The sequence below is a fragment of the Drosophila teissieri genome, chromosome X, assembly GCF_016746235.2.
Source record: "Drosophila teissieri strain GT53w chromosome X, Prin_Dtei_1.1, whole genome shotgun sequence".
NCBI classification, from domain to species: Eukaryota; Metazoa; Arthropoda; class Insecta; order Diptera; family Drosophilidae; genus Drosophila; species Drosophila teissieri.
The window spans coordinates 8053281-8076705 of NC_053034.1; the positions used below are offsets into that span (position 1 = coordinate 8053281).

At 44.3% G+C, this 23425-nt stretch overlaps 4 protein-coding genes across 6 annotated transcripts; 2 read left to right on the top strand and 2 right to left on the bottom strand.

Annotated features, from left to right (window-relative positions):
• Positions 1 to 149: 149 nt before the first annotated feature.
• LOC122624312 lies at positions 150 to 15137 on the bottom strand. The gene is given in 4 exon segments (XM_043803809.1): positions 150 to 1018; positions 4920 to 5105; positions 12105 to 12806; positions 15094 to 15137. Coding segments are annotated over 3 exon segments (1542 nt in total). The 5' UTR covers positions 12787 to 12806; positions 15094 to 15137; the 3' UTR covers positions 150 to 344.
• A 2272-nt stretch (positions 15138 to 17409) lies between these two features.
• Positions 17410 to 19462, top strand: LOC122624100 (microtubule-associated protein RP/EB family member 1). Of its 3 annotated transcripts, none has more exons than XM_043803540.1 (3): positions 17410 to 17563; positions 17626 to 17720; positions 17772 to 19462. In XM_043803540.1, the coding sequence occupies exon 3, from the start codon at positions 17828 to 17830 to the stop codon at positions 19337 to 19339; it is 1512 nt and encodes a 503-aa protein (XP_043659475.1). In that variant the 5' UTR covers positions 17410 to 17563; positions 17626 to 17720; positions 17772 to 17827; the 3' UTR covers positions 19340 to 19462. The 3 variants fall into 3 exon arrangements, with proteins under 3 accessions (XP_043659475.1, XP_043659476.1, XP_043659477.1); XM_043803541.1 differs by having other exon boundaries at positions 17412 to 17563; positions 17622 to 17720; XM_043803542.1 differs by having other exon boundaries at positions 17423 to 17563; positions 17641 to 17720.
• A 255-nt stretch (positions 19463 to 19717) lies between these two features.
• Positions 19718 to 20737, top strand: LOC122623383 (putative hydroxypyruvate isomerase). The gene has a single exon (XM_043802516.1). The coding sequence runs from the start codon at positions 19845 to 19847 to the stop codon at positions 20637 to 20639; it is 795 nt and encodes a 264-aa protein (XP_043658451.1). The 5' UTR covers positions 19718 to 19844; the 3' UTR covers positions 20640 to 20737.
• On the bottom strand, positions 20675 to 23175 carry LOC122623382. Its single transcript, XM_043802515.1, has 4 exons — positions 22863 to 23175; positions 22646 to 22790; positions 21566 to 22572; positions 20675 to 21226 (listed from the first exon to the last, which is right to left on the bottom strand). The coding sequence occupies exons 1-4, from the start codon at positions 23037 to 23039 to the stop codon at positions 21041 to 21043; spliced, it is 1515 nt and encodes a 504-aa protein (XP_043658450.1). The 5' UTR covers positions 23040 to 23175; the 3' UTR covers positions 20675 to 21040.
• Between the last annotated feature and the right edge of the window lie 250 nt (positions 23176 to 23425).

A 23425-nucleotide genomic window follows, 5' to 3' on the forward strand; every position in this document is an offset into this window, starting at 1 on the left:
GTACTGTAATGGAAATGAAGTAGTCGTTAAAGCCTAAGATGAAATCATCGATTAGCGCAGAACATCCGTATCCAAATGAAAGACTTGCTTATTAAGTGAATTTAAAATTGTACACTTTAATATTCGTTTCGGTTTTGCTATTTCTGGTTTGGTCATTAACGTCATTAAACTGGTTTAGCTTTAGTTATTGTTGCAAGTAGCTCGTTTGTGTCGGTAATGTGACTAATTCGAAATTCATCTAAACATTTACACGCTTTCTAAGTGGGCGGGGCTCTGTAGACACTGTCGGAGGTTTGCTAAGTGAACGATTCTGATGCGGATGCAACTGGAGATGGAGCTGGAGCTCACATCTTCTGCTGGGCCAGCTCGTCGATGGTGCGGGCATTGGTGAGGGTCACCCAGAGTGGCGCCTGAATGCTGGCCAGCGCGTAGCTCTCGGCGGCGTCCAGGGAATGCGATTTGCGCATCGTGGGTGACTGGCGGTCACTGCCAGCTGCTGGTGCTCCACGGCGGCGCTCCCGCTTGGATTCACGCTTGGTGAAGGCGACAGCCGCCTCGCCGCCACCACCACCACCAGCTCCACTCGCACTGCTGCTGGCGGCCCGGATCTCCTGGAGGCGACTGCGCCGCTTGGCCAGACCAGCAGGATCGTCGCGCACACTGGCCGTCTTGCGCAGCTGTGGCGGTGGTGCCAGCTGCGCTGTGCTCTTGGCCGGCGGAACCTTCACCACCGGCTCCTGGCGCTCGGCTTGGGGATCATCTGGGTTGTCGGTGTCGTGGGTGTGGGGCGATGCCTGCTCCAGTTGCTGGTTAGCCGGTTTGGCTAACTGTTAGCTCGATGAGATGGACATCTTGTAGGAGGTGGTGTCCATCGGTGACTCCGCATTGAACATCTCCGTCTGCGTTTGCTCCACGTCGCTGCATCGCTCCTCCAGCACAGTGTCCAGCTCCAGAGAGGTGAAGCCCTGGCTCAGGCTTCGTTCAGGACGTAGACTGATAGCTCGCGACGATCGGTAATCTGTGGATGGTTTGCGGGCATTGGGAAGAGAGAATTTCCTTTAATCAAAGTCGTCTTTTTCTAGCTTTTGGTCCTTCGAGCAGGATATATAATGCAAAGGGGGTGTGAGTGTGTGTGAGTATGTGTGTGTGGGTGAAGGATATGAGTGAAGTCGAAGGGGACACATTGAAAATGTCACGGATGTGCTGGTGTCACGCGCCGAAAATGTGAGAAACGTGGGGTGAAAAGTGATTTACTTGCACCGCATCTCAAAAAGCGAGCGAAAGCACTTCTTATTTTCCCATTTTCTTAAACAAATAACGGTTATACGCTCCCCCTCCCCATTGCTGTATAAATAAGTGAAAATACCAACGGTGTGATTTAAGCTGTGTGTAAAGCGTGGAAAAAATATAGGAAATCGCAAAAAACTACTGCGTGATGCCATGCAAATGAAATGCCGGTTTGATTAGTTTATGGTGTCCTAAAAAGTAATTAAGAATGAACACTTCACGTGCTGCAAAATGCACATCCTTTTAAATGATTAACTCAATTTGCTTTCAGTCCCCCGGCAAATGTGAGGCAAATAACAGAAATGTGAAAATATGCGAAAACAAGAGGGGCAAAATTGGTTGCGACACAAAAAAATGGAAAAAATGAAAAAAACGAAAAACGAAAAACAGACAAAGGCATCTGCGGTGATGCGTAATCGTTTTGCGAAAATGTGTGCCAAAAAACGCGTGTCCCCATTTTGGGTGTGCGCAAAATATGCGTGTGTGTGCGTATGTGTGTGTGTGTGTGTTGTTTTTGGGGCCAAGAAGCGACACAGCCAAAAACCAGTGTAGTTTGCGGTTGTCGCTGCTCGTTTTTGGGGTCCTGCGGTTGTGTCGACCTCGTCGACACCACCTTAATCATCATCCTTGTGACGCTACACAGTGAGAATAAATTCTAGATTTTCCTGCAATAATCGTGCATTTTCCGCTATTTTCAGTATAAGTCTATGGGTGTTTAAAGCGGAAAACTAGCTTGAAAGAGTTCTACATTCCTTGAGGCCAGACTAAATGATACCCCTGCTTGAAAGGGGTATTAAATTTAACTATTTCAAATATTTATTCTCTACTTTATTCTTTTTCTCTTATACTTTCTTTTTTTTATTAACAATATATTGATTTCTGTGGCGCCATGCGATTATTTCGATGGGGGAAAAAAGAGCTGGCGAAACTGCACTTAATCAAGGGTATCAGAAAAATGTGACGCCATTTGCTGCGTGAGTTCCCGCTGCAGAAGGGTTGACTGCGCCTGTGTGTGTGTGTGTGTGCTTGTGTGTTTGTTTACTTTTTTTTTGTTTCTGCAAGAGTGCTTTATTTTCTCTTTTTTTTTTATTTCTTTCTCTATGGGACCTGAAGTGGCGGATTCACATTCAGTTGACGCCCCGCGTTCTGAATATGAAATTTACAGTTATAAAAATGTTTCTGCGTGTTCGTGCGTGCATAAAGCAATGGAACCTGGAACGTGGAACCCTCGCACGACAGCGTGGTTTGGTGGGCGTGGCAACTCCGGGGGCGCTGTATGCATGTGTGTGTCGCATTGCTAAATAAGCGGGCAAGCTACTATACTACTATACTATCCCCCCTGTCAACAGTTTTTCCTGTTTTCTGTTTGTGTTTTCCCCCAACTGCCGTTTCCCCCCTCGTTTCCCCATTCGATTTTGTGATATGCAAACAGGACGGCGAGCGCCCAAAGGTATGCTATGAAAATGCAAATGCAAGTCGGGCTACTCTCTCTCTCTCTCTCTCGCTCTCTCCCTCTTCGCTTGACACTTGCAAAGCACTATGGGAAATTTGACCCCTTTTTCTGGCCAAAACCCATTTTCTGAAAGTCGGAATATTAAAATAATATTTAGTGTACGCATTCATAATCGACCAATCTTTAGTGCCTCATACTAGAAATGTTAATAGATGGCGCCACAACAAAGAAATCAGCTGTTAAAAACAGCTGTTGCACGTACACAAAACAACAATATGCTACGTTAAGTTTTTCTTTCGTTACAAAAGTTGTAATATCTTTGGAACCAAAGCGTTAATTTCCATTCTGTAAATAGTATTTTAATAAGTGGGCTTTCTATTAAGATTTTGCCACCTTCAATAGAAAAAAAAACTAATGCTGTACCCGTAATTTAATAAAAATATAAGTTGCCCTACAAAAGCATTTTTTTTGATAATGACCTAACTTTGAATAGAGATTTAAAGTGATTGCAGCAGATTGCATCAATGAAATATACCTCATGTTGTAGCTTATTTAATTCTTGTTCAGATTATTGTAATTTAAAAAGCCACTTTTACCGATTCTTGGAGAAATTATAGATTTTAGACCTAACCCTACTTTTCCAAATTCAGAGTAATCTCATGCTAAACGGGAGTTAAACAAGGCGGTTGGTGAATTGTTTTGTTATTTTTATTATTATTATTGTTGTAAACTTCTGTAAAATAATTTAATTTAATTTGCATAAACACTATCACGAAATCATTATTTTTTGCTAAGAATAGAAAAAACATACAAAATTAGAGAAAGCCTTTACGAAAATAAATAATATAAATATAAGGGCCGGTGCCAGGCCCACAATTTTTGGGGTACGTATAGATATGGTCTAGCGCAAATTAATGCAAAAAAAAAAAACTAAAAATCTTTCTTCGTTCTGGAGTTATAAATTACAAAACATAGAAGGGGCGGTGCCACGCCCACAATTTTTGGTACCATTAAAGATATGGACTAGTGTAACTCCATGCAAAAAACACAAACTAAATATCTTTTCCCGTTCTGGAGTTATTAATTTAGGCCAGAAAAAGTGGTCAAATTTCCCATAGTGCAAAGCAGCTCACACACACACACACACATGTGGCTTACTTTCTAGCAGTTAAGTTGTACTGCTTTCACTCAACTCACGTTCTCCGTAGTTTGCTCTTCGGTAGGAAACACGGCTGCCCAGCAGAATTTGAATAAATTGAATCTTTTTGCCGTTTCGATAAGAACTTCCATATTGTCGGAATGGAATATATATTTTTCATAAATATTAAATTGATAGGAAATGACTGGAAATCTGCAAACGATATATGTAAGTACATGAGGTACATTTTCGCCTACGTGTTTCAATAACGAGCTGTGAATAATGCATAAATGAATATGTACATATGTGCATTTCGATTTAAACACTTTTTGTTAAAAAAGGAACTTGAACCGATTTCGCTCAGTGTGCCTGCTGCTATCAGGATGGCTAATGCAGCTGTGTTCGGATTTTGTGGGGATTTTGGCTTGGATTCTGTCCACCGTCCACTGTCCACTGACAATGACAATTCAGTGGCATCGCACAAAGGTACAAATGTACTATACATTTGCGACATGCGGGCTCTTAAAAAACAATGATTATGATATTGATGATGCGTCGTCGTCGTCGGGCTCTTTGTCATCCTTTTGTGGATTGCCAACTTTCATTCTTTTATGCTGGCAGGCCGATCCAACAACAATGGTCGACAGGTGTATTAATGGCCACGACATGGCACAGATTACCGGCAAAACTGGCGAAGTGAAAGCGAGTCGAGTTGAGTCGAGTCGAGTGTGTATAGTATACTATATGTATGTATGTGTGTATATATATCAGTGGGCAAAAGAGCTAGAGTGCAGTGGTGTATGTGGGCTATATGCTCGTTAAGTGAGGGCAAAGATGAATTTTGTAGCTGCACTGATGCAGGTGGGTGATGCAAGTAATGCAAGGGATGCATGATGCTGGGATGCAGGATGCAGGATGTCGTAAAATACGAACAAGTCATTCGATCTGCGAGTGGCTGCAAAACCAGAGATAAAAAAGGAAACGAGAGGAGAAAAAGAAACGTTCTTCGTACACACATTACATTACGACATTCAAACTCACTAAGCCTATGTATTGGACTAAATCTGACCAGGCTGACGGCATGGTCCTGCATATCGTAGTTCCGCCTCCTGTCCCTCTCCCTGGCCAACTTGGCCCTCCGGCGCAGGCAGCAGATCACCAGGAGCGCCAGGATGGGGAAGCCAAAGATGCACGAGACGATCGGGATGACAATCGACTCGGGTGAAACTGAAATGGGTTGCAAGAAAACACAAATGCGCTGATTAGATTCATACACTTACTTATTCATTACTCATTCATTCGGCAGTTTGCGTAGTAACGAAACGCACTTATTAAGTTAAACTAGACGCTGAGAACTTAACTTAACTAATAACTAATTTAATGCCTAAACGTGTCGCTTTTCAGTATATTTATGTGTATCCAAGTTTTTTTTTCGGTACTCGAGCATTTCCCTAATCCCAATGTAAGTCACCACGTAGAAGCCTCCATTTATCTGTCCGTTTGTGTAGCAGGTAGCAGTTAGCAGCGTACCTGACTCCATCTATCTATCTATCTTGGCTTGCCCATCTGTAGGCAAATATTTTGACCCAAAATTTATTGAACATTTCCTTGGCCGGGCCAGTGGAGGGCACTTCCTGCTCCTGCAAGTCCACTTAATCGCACTCAACATCGCACAACCGTGCACACATTCTTGACCCCACCAGGTCGCCTTTTTGCCACATTTAGCCACATTTCGCCTCCTGCTGCCTGGCTGTGTGACCTTGCCCAACCTTTTCTGGCCCCATTATGCCAATGTGTATACACCGCCCCCACAACAAAACAGAAAAAAGGGGAGTGGGCAAAAACAATTCGGCCTTGCCAAATGATGCACGAATGTTAATCGGCCGAGTTTGTGGGCCTGTCAACGCCCCAAAATCAAGGGGGCCCTAATTGTTGTGGTTGTGGTTGTGGTTGTGGGTTTGGTCAGCCGCAGAAATGCCATCATTGCCATGGCATTGCCATCATGCGAGAGCAAAGATTATTTATTTATATGTTTATTTTATCACAATAACCAAGTGCTGGAATGGCTGGTTTTATGGCCAACGCAAACTCATAATTCCGGAGCTCATCTCATCTCCGGTTCATTTGCATGGCAACCCCCGCCCAAAAAAGTAGGCAACATTTATCAGCACAAACTCAGGATGGGAAATTGTGTGTGTGTGTGTGGGGGAAAAGCGACGAGAAATGAACGAATTTTTAAAGGGGAAGCAGGGGGGGAGGTGTGGCACATTCCATTTAAGCCATTTGCATTTTCCTACGTTAACGTTATTCACCCGCCAGCCTGTTTAATTTCGGCTCTTGGCCATAAACTAAGCCGAGGCAAAGCTGCATCCAGCGCCATTTAGCCCCATTTCGCCTTCTTAACTCCATTAGGTATAATTAGCAAAAAGAAAACAACATTTATCCCAGCGAAACATTTTAAACATGCTTCTTACTCAAAGTCGTACGTGGGTTTCCCTTCGGGGAATGCCACTCTTAAAGTCTTACAACAGAATATTATGCTGTTTTGCTAAAGGGAAATTTACCACAATATTGTATAGTAGTAGCTAAGAAAGCAAATTTGAATTTGAAGGAATTTCATTGTAAACCGCACATGTCGAACTGCAAATGTGCGTTACGTTTCAGCTATTTAAGTACAAAATAAATAAATACGAGTATACACTTCAGATTGAGTGAATCCTTTAAGTGCTCCGAACACGAGGTTAAACAGGCTTAAGCCCGAGCTTGCCAAGGATAATTTCCCTGTTTCGCTGGGCATACACAAATCCCGGCAGGACTTACAGCCCTAACTGATCCACCTGGTGAACTTATCCCACCCGCAGCAGCAGCAGTAGCGAATCCAATCCCCTGACCCGGCAACCTCATTTGCCAGTCCCACTCAAGCCACTCATACGTCACAGTCAACCACCGAGCACCACCCAGCAGCACCCTGCACCACCCAGCACCACCCTGCACCACCCAGCACCACCCACAAGCAACTGCCACCATTCGTCCTTGCCAACGGATGCTCTAATCTAAGTCACAAAGCCATGGCCCAAATTTTGTTTGTCGAAAAAGTAGCATAAAGGCAGCAACAAATTGGAAAGAAAAAAACGAAAAGCTGAATGCCCTGCAAAGTTTTGGAAAAGGTTTTCCGAAAAGATTATTCAAATGAATAAAGTTTTGAAACTATGTAAATGGATGCTGATATTACTGCATTAATTACTTTCGAGTGCAGCGAAAGCATTGAAATAATTAAGCACCTGTATTTATACTTGGACTGCAGATAAAGTTTAGCATTTTAAAATTACAAATTACGAAATTACAAAATGATATGAATTGATTTGCACTCAAAACAAAATAGAATACGCTTAGTGTTTATTTATCCACCCAAAAGACCGCTTGAGTGTCACTTTATTCGCAACTTTATCGACTCACAGGACTGCGAAGAGAGAGGAGTGGGGAGAGAGGTCCTTTGGACGGGGATAACCCACCCACAGCCGGGTTAAATGGAGCACTTGATGTTGGCCTGACATTATTCGATTAAGTTCGCGTTCGATCAGGAGCGCCGACACAAAATGTTTGCTCCTGCCTTATCAGCGCCTCAGCTGGATTAACTCGACTTTGTCCATCAGCAGCTCCTTGCGGCAAAGGACTCGGCGGCGGCGGCTGCAGGACTCCTCGGGATCCCACAGCTCTTGGCTGCTGCTCCTGCTGCTGCTGCTGCCTGCGCCACTGAATCCAATTAACGCCTTCAAAGTGACAGTTCAAATTTACACAAATTGATGGCGCGGAGTCCTTCATCCTGCGTCCCTACTCCACAGTTCACTTTAGTTTGCGCCCCCAAGATGGAGTCCTGTGTACGCCATTCAGGCCGCGTCATCAGACGCCGTTTGATGCCAGAAATATTCAATAAATACAATAAAAATAATGCCTCTGCCCCACTCAGACAGACGCGTCCTTTGAATCGAATCGAAATTAAATGTTTGCATATTTGACGTCGGCGCTGGAATAGGAATGCGCCACAAAGGCAGCATCGCCAGCATAAACAAAGCCCATCGAATGTGCGCTGTATACAGAGTACACGCAGAAAAATTCCCCCCTTTTCGTTAAAAAATAAATTTGGTTTTTCTGAATTTTCATTCAAAAACCATGGAAATAATGGCCCAAAATGGGAGTGTAATGTCGCGTTGAGCTTGTTTCTTAATTCATAATCACTGTTTGGCCAAGTGATGGATTTTCTTTGAGTGTATTGACTTGACGGCGCAGACAGATATGCTGGCTACACACACATACACCCATATAGCAGCGCAAAGTGATTTCTCCAATTCGAATATATTCCCATCAAAGTCAACTCGAGCTTGATTGCGGTTCAACTCAAGGCGGGCGAAATGTGAAAGGCAAACGGGTGCAGATGTGTGTGTGTGTGTGTGTGTATAAGGGGAAGGGGGTGTCCAACTTTGAAGTCCGGAAGGCATTTGCGGAGAATAGTTTGCATTTAATAGAGCCCCAAAGTTTCACTTTGATACGCAGCTAGAGCCCAGCAAATCGGGCAAATTCCCGCCCAAATCAAAGTCAGTGCTGGGTGCGTCCTGTTGTTGACAGGATTCTGGCCAAAAGCCAGGGCACTCGTGGTGACCAATAAAATGCGGTTTCGTTCTCTACACACAAACACAACCCATTCGATTTGACCAAAAACGGACGTCTCAGCTTCCAGCAGTCGAAAGCTGTTGACAACATTAGCATGATTAAATTACCAACAAAAAGGGATTTGTTTTCCATCAGCAGACAACCGAATGTTGTAATGTTGTGCTGCGCTTCGTTACCACAGCATAAACTATACATACATATATGTACTATATATATATAGATTTATATATAGATTTATATATAGATTTATATATAGATTTATATATAGATTTATATATAGCTTTTTCATGGCGCCCCATTAAACTATAAAACTACTGACCCATTAAACTATTTAACTACTTTCCCTCTATTTATTAAATAACTTCTCCTTCGCTCGTATAAATTCCCCCTTCCACCACCACTGACTATTAAATTCAGTTTACACCAGTGCAACGTTTTAAATCGGGGGGGGAGGGGGTTGGAAAATAAAGAAAAAATCGAATATTTAAGTATTGTTCGCGGAAAAGCAGCGAACCCAGTTGAGTTTTTCTCGTTGGGAAAAGTGAAAAACGAGACGTTGAAACGTCGAAAAAAGCGAACAGGCATTCGAGTGTTTCGCTAAGTAGAATGCATTGTTAACTTATCAATGGAGCTGAAGGACATCACATTCCTGTTATATCATTTTATCGGATGAGTTTACGCACTTTTTCCCGTTGTCGTTGTCGTTTTTTTGGGGGGGAAATTGTAATGGGCAAGTTTTTTTTTCTCCATCTGCGATTCTTTTTGTTTTTTTCTCCATTTTTTGTTGTATTTTTTTTTTTGTATTCCATTGCTGTCAGCATGGACGAAAAGTTGTATTTTGTGTCGAACTGACAAGGTGGCGGCAACTCGAGTGCCACGCCCACAGGCCATGGAGGGCGCTGACATAGACGTATGCCGCCCTCCGTACCCTCCGCCCCCTCCGTCGATAATGCCCGAGATGTACCCTCTGATTGTAGTGGGGATTGGGGGATTGGGGAAATGAGAGTGGTTATGGGCCTACGGGCGGGATGAGCTGGAAGTCTGTGTTTTTTTTTATTTTTTTATTCCTGTTTTTTGGGCACCGATAAGGCGCGCAGGAAAGTCGACAATGTCGTCGACAAATTTCGACGGCCCAGCAGCGAAGCGAAGCTTCTGCAAGTGTGACGATTAATAAAGACGCCAGCCTACGTCACACAATAAAAAACTAAAGCCATTTTCTCTAATAAAGTAAAGAGTAAAGTTTGGCTGATACTTGGCATCAGCTCTAGTTACATCCAAATTATAGTTATCATTTCAGTAAATAATAAAGTCCATGAAAAACTGTAGCAGTTTGTATACAAAAAAGTATGCTTTAAAGGTTTGCAAATGAATTCGAGCGGAAAATCCTTCGAGTTTTCGAAGCCAACACGGCATAAATAATCGAATTGCAGGAAATCACGGGAAATAATCGCATGTTCTCGTTTTTATTGCCTACTTCTAGGCTCTCTGCCGCTGTCGGTGATTTGAAAATGATTTGAAAATCCTCGTGTTTTCCATTCCAGCCCTCGGTTATTTGTTTTCCATTTAAAGCCTCGCTTATTTGTTTTCCGTGCAGCCTTTAAGACTCTAATTTGTGAGCGACCGGAGGCGTTGGTGACATTGGCGCCAGCTGGAGAAGCCCGCCAACTTTCCACCCAGTTTTCCCAACCTTTTTTTTTTTTGGTTTTTTGTTTTTTTTTTGTTTTTCCACCCACTCAACTGATGGCGACACTTGCCTGGCACAATCAACAGCTAAATTCGAGTGCGACTCTTTGCAATTACTGCGACTTAGACTTGTCTAATTGCTGAATGGAGCAGGGGAAATGAAGCGGGGGAAATGGGAAATGAAGCAGGGGAAATGGAAATGGGCATGGAAATGGAAATGGAGCCTAGTTCATGCTTAAACTCTTGGGGCCAACTTTTTGGGATTGGCCTGGTAGCCAGTTGGAAAGCCAAGCAAAGTTGGCCGTGCCAACGAGAAACTATAAAAAATATATAAAAGTTGACGCGCCAGCCGCCAGTTGGAGGAGGAGGAGGAGGGGCAGGAGGAGGAGGAGGAGCAGGAAGAGAAGGAGGAGCAGGAGGAGTCATCGGAGGAGGAGTCATCGGAGTCAATGCGGATAATGAGGACTCGGTTGTCAGCTCATGCAAATTAACGCCGGCAAACGGGGCGACTAATTGGGATGCGGATGGATTGGGTGGCCAGGATGTGCATGACGACGAGGATGAGGACAAAGACGAAGATGACGAGACTGATGGTGAATGGTGAATCCACGGATCTGGGGACATGGATCCAGATCCAGGACTGGCACGCGACCCCGATGGCTGCCTGACTGCACTGACTTGAGTTGAGTCGAGTTGAGCTGAGTCGAGTTGAGTTGATTCGATTTGATTTGATTTGATTACTAGAGCGGGTGGAGCACGGCTCTTTATCCGGCAAATGTTCCTAATTAACTTAAGGCAGTTCGCGGAGGAGTGCGAGTCCTTTCGTTTGCGACGCGGGCATAATTGATTGTTGCCCCAAAACGGTGACAAATCCCACTTGGGCTCTTCTTTTGATTAAAAACGACGTGGATGCTGAAGAAAAAAAAAAAGAAAAACCCAGAAACCCAGAGCCTGCAGCATTTTGAATAACTGGCGAAAGGATATACATACAGCAGGCAATATGTTGAAAGCGAAGAAAATCAATAACCATAATGATGGTTATTAATTTACACAGAGCGCGCAGGCATGATTAAAAGCGCTTCATAAAGTCGACCCACTCGATTAAAAAACAAACAAAAAAGTTGCATTCGAAGCAATTTCAGCAATTTAAGCAGTTTCCGTTGAACTTCAAGATTCAGCATGGCCATGCAAATTTAATGCGTTTAAGAGGCAGCTATTTTGATTTCAGCTGCTCGAAAATTCATGAAATGCATGGCAAATGCACAGTAATTACTTCCTTAAGTGCATGTGGCTCAACAACAAACTCCTCACTTTCAAAAAAAAAACAAGAGTTCCCCGACTAACTGATACCCTTTAGTGCGGGTACACTAGCCCAAAAGTATGCAACGATTCAAATTCCTTCAACGTTTTCCGACAGCTCCTAAAGGTATGCAACGGAAATTTGGCCGCAGCAATAATTTCTTCCGTCAGCCCAAAAGTATGCAACTTCACTGAAGTGAAGTTAAATTGAAGAAAAGTCGTGAATTGTGCAAATTACTTTTATTATTTATGGCCAAAGTTGCCAAGTAAGTAATGTGCCTGCTTTTTACAACTTTCTTTTTGGTAATTCGCTTTTGGTAATTAAAATATATGTGTATGCTAAAATTTACACACAACCTAATTTGCACAAACAAAACAAAGTATTCTCTTTACAGATTTTGATTAAAATTGTTTGTATAATTTATAAACTCACCTGTTGGGTGATAAAAAAACAAGATAAAATAAATCAAATTCCCCATAAAAAAGAAGTTATTTTTACTGCAAATTTTGATGGCAAAAATGTTGGTAGAAGATAGAATATTTGTTGAAAAAATGCAGCTTGATTGAAGGACTCACCCGTTGGGTAGACAACGATGGTCGTTGGGCGATTCTTGCTGCCGGTGGCGGCGATGAAGGTGGCCACCGTTTGGGCCTGCAGCGTGGCCATGGTGCTGGTGGGGATTGGCAGTGTGCTCATCACCGCCGTTGTTGAGGATGCGATGAAACCGCTGAGATTGGCCGTGGGCGGCAGGTATGCGTCCGCATCCCCCGCACCACCCAGTGACGCAGTTGCTCCAGTGACGTTGGCGGGAAATGAGAACGCTGGCGGCTGGCCGCTAAACACATCCGTTGGGTCACTGCTCTCGCTGCTGGTGATGGTGGTGTTGATGCTGCTGCTGCTGCTGGTGGTGGTGGTGATGGTGGTGGTTGGGCTGATGGTGCTGGGGATGATGGAAGGATCGATTCCCTGGCCGCGGGCCACGTCCACCGCGTCGAGGGCCTGGAGCAGGAGGGCGGAAACGGGCAGATTGGTCACGTGCTGGGCGGGATTGGTGCGGGCCACTTTGGCCACTTTGGCCAGTGTGCGGCCAAGCAGGCTGCCCAATTTCCCTGTTGATTCCTTATTATGGCTCTCCTCTGCTGTTGCTGCTGCTTCTTCAGCTTTTCCGGTTTTTCCCACTGAATTCCTGAACTGAACTCCGCTGGCGGTCATATTGTTTAATAATTTCGCAGCATAATCGTAAATTTCAATGAGCATTAGGTGGCCGCAAATCCTGGCTGCATGCAAGAGAAGTGTTGCTAAATGTTTGTCCACTCAGCCACGGACTCCGCACTTTTCTAATTGCTTTAATGAATCACTTGGCCAAACACACACAGTGTGCATGTCTGTGTGTGTGTGTTTGTAAGCAAGTGTTTGTGTGTGTGATGGGTGGGTACAAGTGGGCAGGAGTAAAAGTTTCGGTTTGGCGAAAGTTTGACCAACCACGATTGATTGCGATCAGGAGTCAGCCCCCCGTAAAGGCTCTAAGTGCTCGCCCCCAGAGAGCATCCTTTCCCAAAGGACTAACCCATTAGGACTACAGAAATAAACCGCAAAAGGCCTGAAAATTTCTACAGAAATTTCATTTTATCGCTTAATTTAATTCTGTAATTTCGAATTACAGAATAATTTGCATTGGTATGTACATATACATACATACATTTTAAACTAAAAATGTGTATTCAGCATGGAAAGTTATTATTGCAAGATTTATTTAGTTTATATGGCAACATTTATTCAGTTAATATGTGCAATAATTATTAAGTTTATTTTGCAACATTTATTAGGTTAATATTTGCATAATTTATTAAGTTAATATTAGTAGAAACACTTTTGCCAAGAATAAAATAGATACCTTTAACACTTTGTCTTAAGTTCTTCGCTGCTTTTTCCGCTGCTAATTCCAATTCAAATGTTTGCACCTGAAGTGCCAGCGATTGAGAAATGTAAAGATTTACATTGAAACTCATACATATTTACGAAATTCCCCTGACAGCGTTGATTACTCTGGATTTGCACCGTGTTGGTGAACATGACTTTTAAGGGCTGCCCCGAAATGATGTAAGCAACTTGGGGGGGCATGGCGGGAGGGCGGCGGCGGTGGTAACCACTCGAGGGAACGAGGAAACGAGGAAACCCTAAACCCGATTCCCCAAATGACCAGCTCTTGACCTCCCCTTCAATCGCCAAGTTTCACTCTCAATCCCAAGCCCAATCCCTATACCAATGCCAATATCCAACTACCACACTTGTTGGCCACGCAAGAGCGCAAACATTGAATCGGCCAACCCATCAAGTGAGCAATCCGGAGGAGCTTCAGCTCCAATGGCACTTGAAACCGAAACTGCCGAGGGAGCTGTGATATAGATGGTTATATATACACACATATACATATATATATATGCAGATGGTGGTGGGGGGCATGGACATCGGACATCGGACAGCGGCTGTTTGGGGGGATGGAGAAACGGAGGCGGATCTGGTGGATCTGGCGGATCTGGCGAATCCTGGTGGGTGGAGGGAGGGGGGAAGGGGGGACACTTTGGCGACAAAAGGCAATAAAAATATGTTAACTATTGCATGGGGCTCCGTGGACTAGCTTCATTACGACAAATCGAATCGAATTGAATCGAAGAAAGCACCATCGCCATTCTACCTCCTAGCACAATTCCCATGCCACATGCCCCCCATCTAGCATCCGCCCATCCGCCCATCTCGCCCCATGCCCCATGCCACATGCCACATCCCATTCCGAACCCCTGCTGGTCACCAGAGACCACAATTAAATGGCCAAGCACGATTCCCTCTGCACAGCGAACAATTTGGATGTTTTATACATTAAAAGACTCTTCTATCATTAATAATCTATCATATAATGTATATCATATAATCTATCATATAATATTATATATATCATATAATCTATCTTATAATATATATCATATAATCTATCATGTAATATATATCATATAATCTATCATATAATATATATAATATAATCATATCATATCATATAATAAAATGGTGCACTATTCAAGTGAGCAATGAAATCGAATGGAATTCTACATATTCTTCTGTATATACATATGTACATTACTGCATACAAATCACTTGATTATCACACTTTGCCTTTATGGGTTTATGTGGATTCGCGTTAAGCACTTGTGCGAGGACACAACTTTTGGCACAGTGTTCCCACGGACAGCAGGAAAAACTATGGACGCGCGAAATGAATCCTGTGGACATGGGGTAATCGTAGTGGGGATGGTATTGGATGGTACTGGATGGATGGATGGGTTTTCCGGCGACGCGGCTTGAGTTCCACTGAGGCTGGTGCCAGGATGCTAAAGGCGCGCGTCCTTCGACTCGTGCGAGGCGCACTTTGTCACATTTATTTCGGTGTAAATCTGCCAAAACAAGGATGCCACACCACCACACACACACACACAAAAAAAGAAATGGAAAACAGGATCGCGGGCGTCCGCTTACGGAGTGGAGTAAATGTGAAATGGAGCAACACTTTACGTCGTTTCGTCCTTTGTATGCGCTCGTCCTTTCTGACAACCGCCTTATCCTGCCGCTCAGCACTCTGCACTCAGCACTCGCGTCGGCAGTCCGCCTGCCTTTGTAACGCGCACGGCGTTGGCAGCGCGCTTTTATAGACCGCCGGCCAGCCGGAGATTTTTCCCCACAAAATTTCCCAACGATTCGCTCACGATTTTCCCACAATTTCCCCGAAAAAGAGAAAATGGCCAAACGAAAGGCATTGTGAAATTGTGGAGATGTTGCGGCGCCTCTCGCTCTTCGCTTTGCCAGGCAGAAAATTTGAAAAGGAATTTCGTTATTTATTTGTGCAAGACGAAAGACAAACAAAAGTCAATGCTTTTGTTCAGGTCGCCGACAATACAGGCAGCGGCAGCGGCAGAGATTCTTTAATTAATTCGGATTGTCCGCTCACGAATTACAAATGACTTTGACCCAATTTAATTTTTAAGCATAAGTCTATATGATATACAAATACCAAAATAAAATTGAAATCAACAACAGGTTTCGGTGAGCAGCAGAAGAAGTGCCACAAAGTATGCAGTGATTTATTTTCGGCTTCGCCAGGGCCAAGTGCAAAATGCCAAACGACGATGTAAAATTGTGTGTAGCATACTTTTGAACACCTCTCGCAAAAGTTATGAACCGTTGCAGATTCCTGTGGCACCAGCCAACAATGTTAATTATACTGCCTGCAGTTTTAATCAATTTAGCACAAACTTATGCATTCCCTGGAAAACTTTCCAAAGTGCCTTTTCCGAAGCACAATAATAATAATTTTGAAAAGCTAGTTGCCTAGAAAAATATATAACTTTATATATATAACTTTAAAAACTCCGTTTTGTACATATGTAGCTATAATTACCTATTTACATTTGCATAACTACCTAACTTACTAGTTGATGTAACTCAGTGACTAATAAAAATAGCATATATTTGATTTATGGCATTTATGTACATATGTATGTGTATGAACGATTTCCTTTTTAATTGCTAGCCTTCCATTAACTTAAGGCCTAAAATCTGCTGCGAGTGTGCAAGCCATGTAGTGATGTCGAATCCAATTTCCCTGCTGAATGCCATCCATTTCGAATATAAAGACCAACTGCAGCAACAACTGCATCTGGCTAATCAATGAGGTCACACAGGTTGCACATTGCACATTGCACATTGCACATTGCACATTGCACTTTCCACTCTCGTTGTGAAATTTTACAAATTTAATTGCCTTTGTCGATGGTCCGTGGCCGTATGGAAAATGCATTTGGGACGAGTGCGCCGCACTTCCGGGAAACCGAAATAGAAATGACAACGAAAAATGGGTTGTCAAGCCAAAACAATAGCATATTTGTGGAATTTATTTTGCACTATTATTATTTCGCCTAAAACAGTGCCACACACACGATGGCACATGACATGTCTGTTTTAGATTGCTCCTTTTTGTTGCTGCTGCTGATGTTGTTGTTGTTGCTGCTGTTTTTGTTGTTGTTGTACTATAGATATATGTTCCAAAAAGTGCAGCATTTAAATTGCCCACATGGGGTCATCCGAATCCGTCTGGCTGGACAAACCAATTCAATTTCCCTAATCCTTGTTCAGCTTTTTGGCAAGTACATACATATGTGCATATTGCATCGTTATTCGATTGCCAGCTACTTTTGAATGTGGACTAATAGTCAATAATAATTCGCTAGCGTAACTAATTTCATTAATTGTTTATTATTTATTTCATTTTAGCCAGTAAATGGTAAATGCGCATAGAAAAACCTGAAGGAGCGTAGAGAAACGTATGTAAAATGAAGTTGAAGGACGTAGAAAACACAGAAAGAACGTAGAAGAATGTAAAAGAGAAGTAGAACGACGTAGAAAAACGTATAAGAATGTAAAAAAGAAGTAGAACGAAGTAGAAGCACGTAGAGCAATGTAAGCGGATGTAGAATAACGTAGGACGTAAACGATTCTGATACTCAATATATATATTTGAATATATATATATTATTGAATATATAAAGGCTAAATAATATATAAATGTGCATCTATAGACGTAACAAAGAACTGTCTAGTAATTTCGTAATATCTTGACCGTACAAAACGGACGGACAAAACGACAAACGAACGGACAAACGGACGGACAAACGAACGGACAAACGAACGGACAAACGAACGGACAAACGAACGGACAAACAACCATAGAAGGGCAGGCCATGCAAAACTGCCGATCAATTTTCAAATCAAGTACTCCATGAAATGGAACTTCATATGTGCCTTACTTCTAGACTGGAACGAAACCCCAGTTCAATGTAAGCATTCGTTCAGTGAGCGTAACACAAAACAGACATAGTATTTTCACCAGTTTGTTAAACCACTTCTATATATACAATTTTCTAAAAGGAACTATACATTCCGTTTTTCAAACTAGAACTTTTTCATTTTCATTAAGGAAAATATTTTGGTAAGTCAAAAAATGCAAAGAAAATTTCATTTTTTCTAAAATGAGTTAATGAAAAAAGGCAGCCATACGTTTTTTAGGAGATACCTGAAGGCCATACGAAACTTTAAGGAATTTCCATTTTGTTGCTAACTGCTAGTACGTGTAGCAATTTCTTTGCGTAAGTAACTGATGACTGACCAAGGAGGAAATCGCTAATTTACCTATGTAGCTTATAGATACAAAGCTTATAGATACATACATACTACATACGCGTTTGGATTAACGATGGCCCCGGTGGCCTACAATGTGACCGTCACTCACAATTCGCTGATTCAGTGGTCCCGTGGCGAAATCCTGGATTGGTTCAACGAAACGCTCCAATGCAGCCTGACCAAAATCGAGCATTTGTGCACCGGAGCCGCCTATTGCAATCTGATGCACATGCTCTTTCCCGACACCATCAATTTGAAGCGGGTGAAGTTTGTCTCGAATCAGGAATACGAGTTCGTGGCCAACTTTAAGGAACTGCAGAAGGCCTTCAACAAGGTGAAAGTAAGTCCACCCGTGCAGGTTAATAAGTTGGTCAAGGGTCGATGTGTAGACAATTTCGAATTTGCCGTCTGGTTTCGCCACTTTTACATGGCCAACTACAAGAGGAAAAGGGTCCTCTCCTACGATGTACTGACTGCTCGTGACCATCAGGACATCGGATTGGGAAACTCGCGATCGACCACGCCCGTATCGGCAAACAGACTTCGGCGTGGCATTGAGATCGTGAAGATATCACCGCGACGTGATCGGAGCAAGACTGGATATGAGGATTACCTTAAGAGCAAGCAGTCGCCGGCACTCAAGAAGAAGGATGATCGAAATCAAGGAACCAACTCCGCTGAAGGATCTCTAGCCAGTCAAGCAGAGCTTAGAACTAAGCCTAATAAGTTTCCAGTTCGAAGTAATTCAAAGGTGTCGCTCATGAGTAACACGAAAACCACGAACACCAACACCCGAAGTGACAACAAACGCTCTCTAAAAATCGTCGATACTCCACGTCCAACTTCCCCGGCCAGGAGGACCAAGGCCACCGGAAAAACTGGTCGCCCCTCACCCACTGGCCAAACAATGACCAAAGCACCAAAGCCATCTGAAGCAGCAAAGCCATCTGAAGCAGCAAAGCCATCTGAAGCAGCAAAGTCATCTGAAGCAGCCAAGTCTTCTGAAGCACCAAGGAGTAATCCTGAAAAGACGGAAGCGGCTAAACGCCTTGAAGCCGTCCAGGAGCGTCTACTGCGCTTGGAGGCGCAGAAACGGAGCTTTCAATGCATGCCCGAGATCTGGAGGCAGCGAATGGAGCAGATCGACGCTCGCAGGGAGCAGGAGCTCCACAGGTGTAGGCACCCTATCCACATAGGGATTCGCGCTAATAACCCGGGTGCGAATAGCCAGGACAACGATAATAACCAGGACATACACATTGTACTCGAACCGGAAGAGATCATCGAGCTCTTCAGGTCGCCGGAGTTCTTTTCCACGGCAGAGTCAGTGCCAGCAATGGTTGATGATCTCGATGATGATGGTGTTATTCCCGAAGGACTTTCGAAAGAACTAGCCAAAGTCCTGACGTCTTGCAAGCTCACCAATGAGCAGCTCCTGGCCGAGGTGGCCCTCCACGGTGGCCTCCGTCTGCTGATCAAGAACACCGATGATGACAATGATGTCGACGTTGCTGTGCAAACCACCAAACCGTGTGCAGCCTGTGGCAGCAAAACAGGAGCAGGAGAAGCCACCACGCATTTTTAAGGATGGTGGAGCATTTCAAAATTATCCGTTTTTCAGTTTGTTGTACTAAATTCAACTTTTGAATCGTCACTGGTTTTGTTTTACTTTGTTTCGAAATTATAAATTCAAATTTTGTAACCGAAACATGCGTGTCTTATTCAATGGTTCACTTATCACCCGCTAGGTGGCGTTAATGCTCCTAATTTTGATATTCCATTTTTAAATTAACGTACAAGTGTTTGACAGCCATTACGATAAGTTAGAATCAGTATTTAATTGAATGTGTGAGTAGCCAAATGAATTGAAATACTAATTCTAGACATTGGTTCTGGTAGTAGCTAAAACATATGTACGTCACTCAAAGCTTTGGTCGAAAAAGCTGCGGCCATATGACATTGGCAGTATCAAAAGTCGGTAGATATAATATAAAAAACGGGTAATCGCAGCGTTTTCCCCTCAGTTGTTTACCGAGCGTGAACGCAGGCAGGAGATTAGTGATTAGCGAACGGAAAGCCCAGTCCGGAAGATGGCACTCAAGTTTGCAGCGAACCTGAACTTTTTGTTCACCGAGAAGGCGACGTCGATCGCGGAGCGGATTCGTTTGGCCCACCAGAACGGCTTCCGTGCGGTGGAGATCCCCTATCCCGAAGGCGAGACAAGTGACGTGGTGTCCGCGGTGAAGGAGACGGGCGTGGTGGTCAGCCTGGTGAATCTGGCCTTCGACAAGAGCGATGATCGGCTGCGTTTCGGCTCCACCAGTGTGCCCGGCTCGGAGAAGCTGTTCCGCAGCCAGTTGGACGCCACCATTGATTTTGCCCGCCAGGTGAACTGCGGCAAGATCCATCTCACCGCCGGACTCTTCAAGGGCGGCCAGGAGAGCGACTACACAAAGACGTACACCTCCAATCTGAAGATCGCCGCCGATAGCCTCAGAGCCAGCAAAATGATCGGCGTGATAGAGCCAATTAACAAGTACGCCGTGCCTGGCTACTACATGAACTCGTACTCCAAGGCTGCCGGTATTCTGGCCGACGTTGCCGCCGACAACATTCAATTGCTCGCCGATCTGTTCCACCTGCAGCATTTGCACGGCAACGTGTCCAAGACACTCGAGGAGTACAAGGCTCTCATCGGGCACTTCCAGATCGCCCAGGTGCCGCATCGCCACGAGCCGGACGTTTCCGGTGAGCTGGACTACGGCTTTGTGTTCAAGGCTCTCCAGGACTTCGGCTACGATGGATGGGTGGGCTGCGAGTACAAGCCCAAGACGACCACGGTCGAGGGTTTGGGTTGGGTCTCCAAGTTGGGCTACACGCTGTAATTACCGGATCACATATATGGCATAAGGAACTGCTCTGCATTTATACACATGTATTTACAACTCTTACATAACAAAACATAAAGATGGTTTAACCAAAATTCTCAATTCTTTTACATACTTTTTCAAATACTCAACGTTGAGAGTAAGCTATTTCTCTCGTTTTCAAGGCATTTTCATGGCTTTTTTACAACTAAATCAATCGGATTGTTCTTTGTAAGCTTAACGGGCGGTGTAGATCCTCTGATAAGAACTATTGCAATATAAAATCCTTTTTTTCCCGTGGAATTGTCATGCTCGCGTCAAAAGGTCATGGAATTGACCTACAGCAAATGTGAAATAAAACAGTAGCTACTAGTAAGCGATTAGATAAGATTAGATAGCAGGCAGATTCACATATCTCATCAGCCGTCACTCTCGCTGCGAATCACCCGCTTGGCATATTCGGCTATGTGGAGCACCCCGTGCTCCGGGGAGGCAATGTGCAGGTTGCTTCCATTGCAGAACTTCGTGTTGATGTACGGATTGTGCAGCTCGGCCACCAACGTGGAGCAGGCCGTCGAGGAGTCCCCTGTGGACTTTAGCATTTTCTAAAACGAAAAATGGTTATTATATGGGATTAGAAAGGAGGAAATGTTCATATAGATTAATGTAAGGACTACTAAAATGTCAAGTCACTTTCCCTTGAATTATCATTCTAATTGCACTTAGCACGAGTATAAACACTGACTAAGCTGATAATGCCTGCCCTCATTAAATGCATAGATAGTGTTCTTATTATTTAATATAAAGGGCATGGACGCAAAACTAGAACAAACAGAAGTCCAAACCGCAAAAATATAACTAAGCAGTAGCTAGCATGGAAAAAACTTGATTGTGTGACCACCTTATATCTACATTTGTGGCTAGGGTATTGCCAATCTACTTACCATCCAGAATTCGTTACCCGGCAGGGCGTTTCCATCCCAGGCGTAGGAGACCACTAGCAGCATTCCGGCGTGCTCAGGATCGCTCAACTTTCGTGCTGGATTGCGCTTAGATATGAGAACCCTGATGCCGTCCTTAGGATGGCCGGGAATCTCTACCAGCGATCCGTTGCGTAGACCGCCGCAGTCGGTGATCGAGAACCAGGAGAAGTGCACGAGACCCACGTGATTGAGCCTGTTGCCCAGCGTGCGCATGCGCTGCTCGAAGGTCTCCATGAAGATGCGCTCCTGCTGCGCTGCTGCCTTCCACACGCCCAAGCCAAAGCCCACCACATGGATGTAGGCCAGCTTCTTTGCGCGCTTAGCTCTCGCCTGTGCCTCCAGCAGCAGCATGTCGAAGCTGATGGCGTAGCGCCGCTTCATCACCAGATTGTCGAAGACGTCCTGCTTGTTTCTTGACGGTCCGAAGCGCTGATTGTCGATGACTGCCTGGCCGTGGATGAGATCCCGCGTGGCATAGAATTCGCGCCACAATCGTCGGTAGTCCTCTTCCCGCGTTGTAGCCGGTTCATCCAACGCCATTCCATATCCTCTCTCACGCGTATTCTGCTGACGAGCGATGACAATGTCCTGGAACTCCATTAGATTACGCCGCGACAGACGGGCTCCAATCATGCCCACTATAACCCCGGTGCGCTCCAATGTTTTGGTGTCCAGATCAACGCGACCGCAGTTGGTGCGCTCGCCCTCGTTGACAAACTCCGTGTGGGAGCTCACGGATAGCAGAGCGGAGAGCTTGATATCGTCGTAGCTAAGCACGTCGGCCAGCACCAGGGGCGCCTTCTCCTCCCGAGTACCCACAGCTTCGAAGCCACTGGCCCCGGTCTCTCCGCTCAGCAACAGGTACTTGTCGTTCCGTGCAAAGAAGCTGGCGCAGCGCTTTTCCAGCAGGCGATGCACAAAACCGCAGAGCGATAAATTCCGGTAGATGGGCTTCTCCACCGCGTTGCCTGTGGTCAATTATGGGTCAATTGTGGTAAGTCGATCAGTTGAGAGGGGGATTTAAGCGTGAGAGCTGCTTACCCCACTGACACTTGTGCTCCAAGTACTGCAGGTACAGACTTAGTGTTCGTTCGTGTATTATTGGATAGGCGGACGCCACCTGCTCATTCATCCGGCTGATCCGCAAGGGAGATTGCCGGCATACTTTGACACTGTTCACGCCGAACTGCAGGAGAAAACAGGAGTATTACGATAAGTCCACGTTGATGGGTGTTACCCGAGAACAATACTCCATTACCTCCAGCGGAAACTCATCGGACTTCTTCATCACATCGCCCAAATTATTGTCTCCTCCGACTGGTTTCTCCACCTGCCGGCAATCCTTCAGTAATTTGCGTCCAAAATCAGTGAGAGGCGGGGAATCCCCAGTGACCGCAGGCCACACCTGATCCACTTCAGCTCCAAAGGTAGACATGGCTCCTGCTGTTTAACTTTTCAATTTACCGGCGGCGCTGCTAGTGTCACCTTTTCGAGCGGAAGTCCCCTTATATATGTATCAATTTCACAATTGCATTTAAATGCTTTGAGGTAGAAACTTGGTGATTGCATTTTCAGTTATTGTAGTTGAGCGATACTGATTGGCAATCGATAGTCTTACTCGATAAGTGCTCACCAGTGATGTGACATTGAAACTATTGGCGCCGAATACCAATAATTACTTTTGTTATTATTGCTTGGCTCGAACTATTAAAAATAATTGAACATTCTAAAAAAACAGATACATTTTCAAAAATGTACTTCATATGTTGTGTACCAACATATGAGACTTATATGCCTTCAATTGTAAAAGCTGTATAAAAA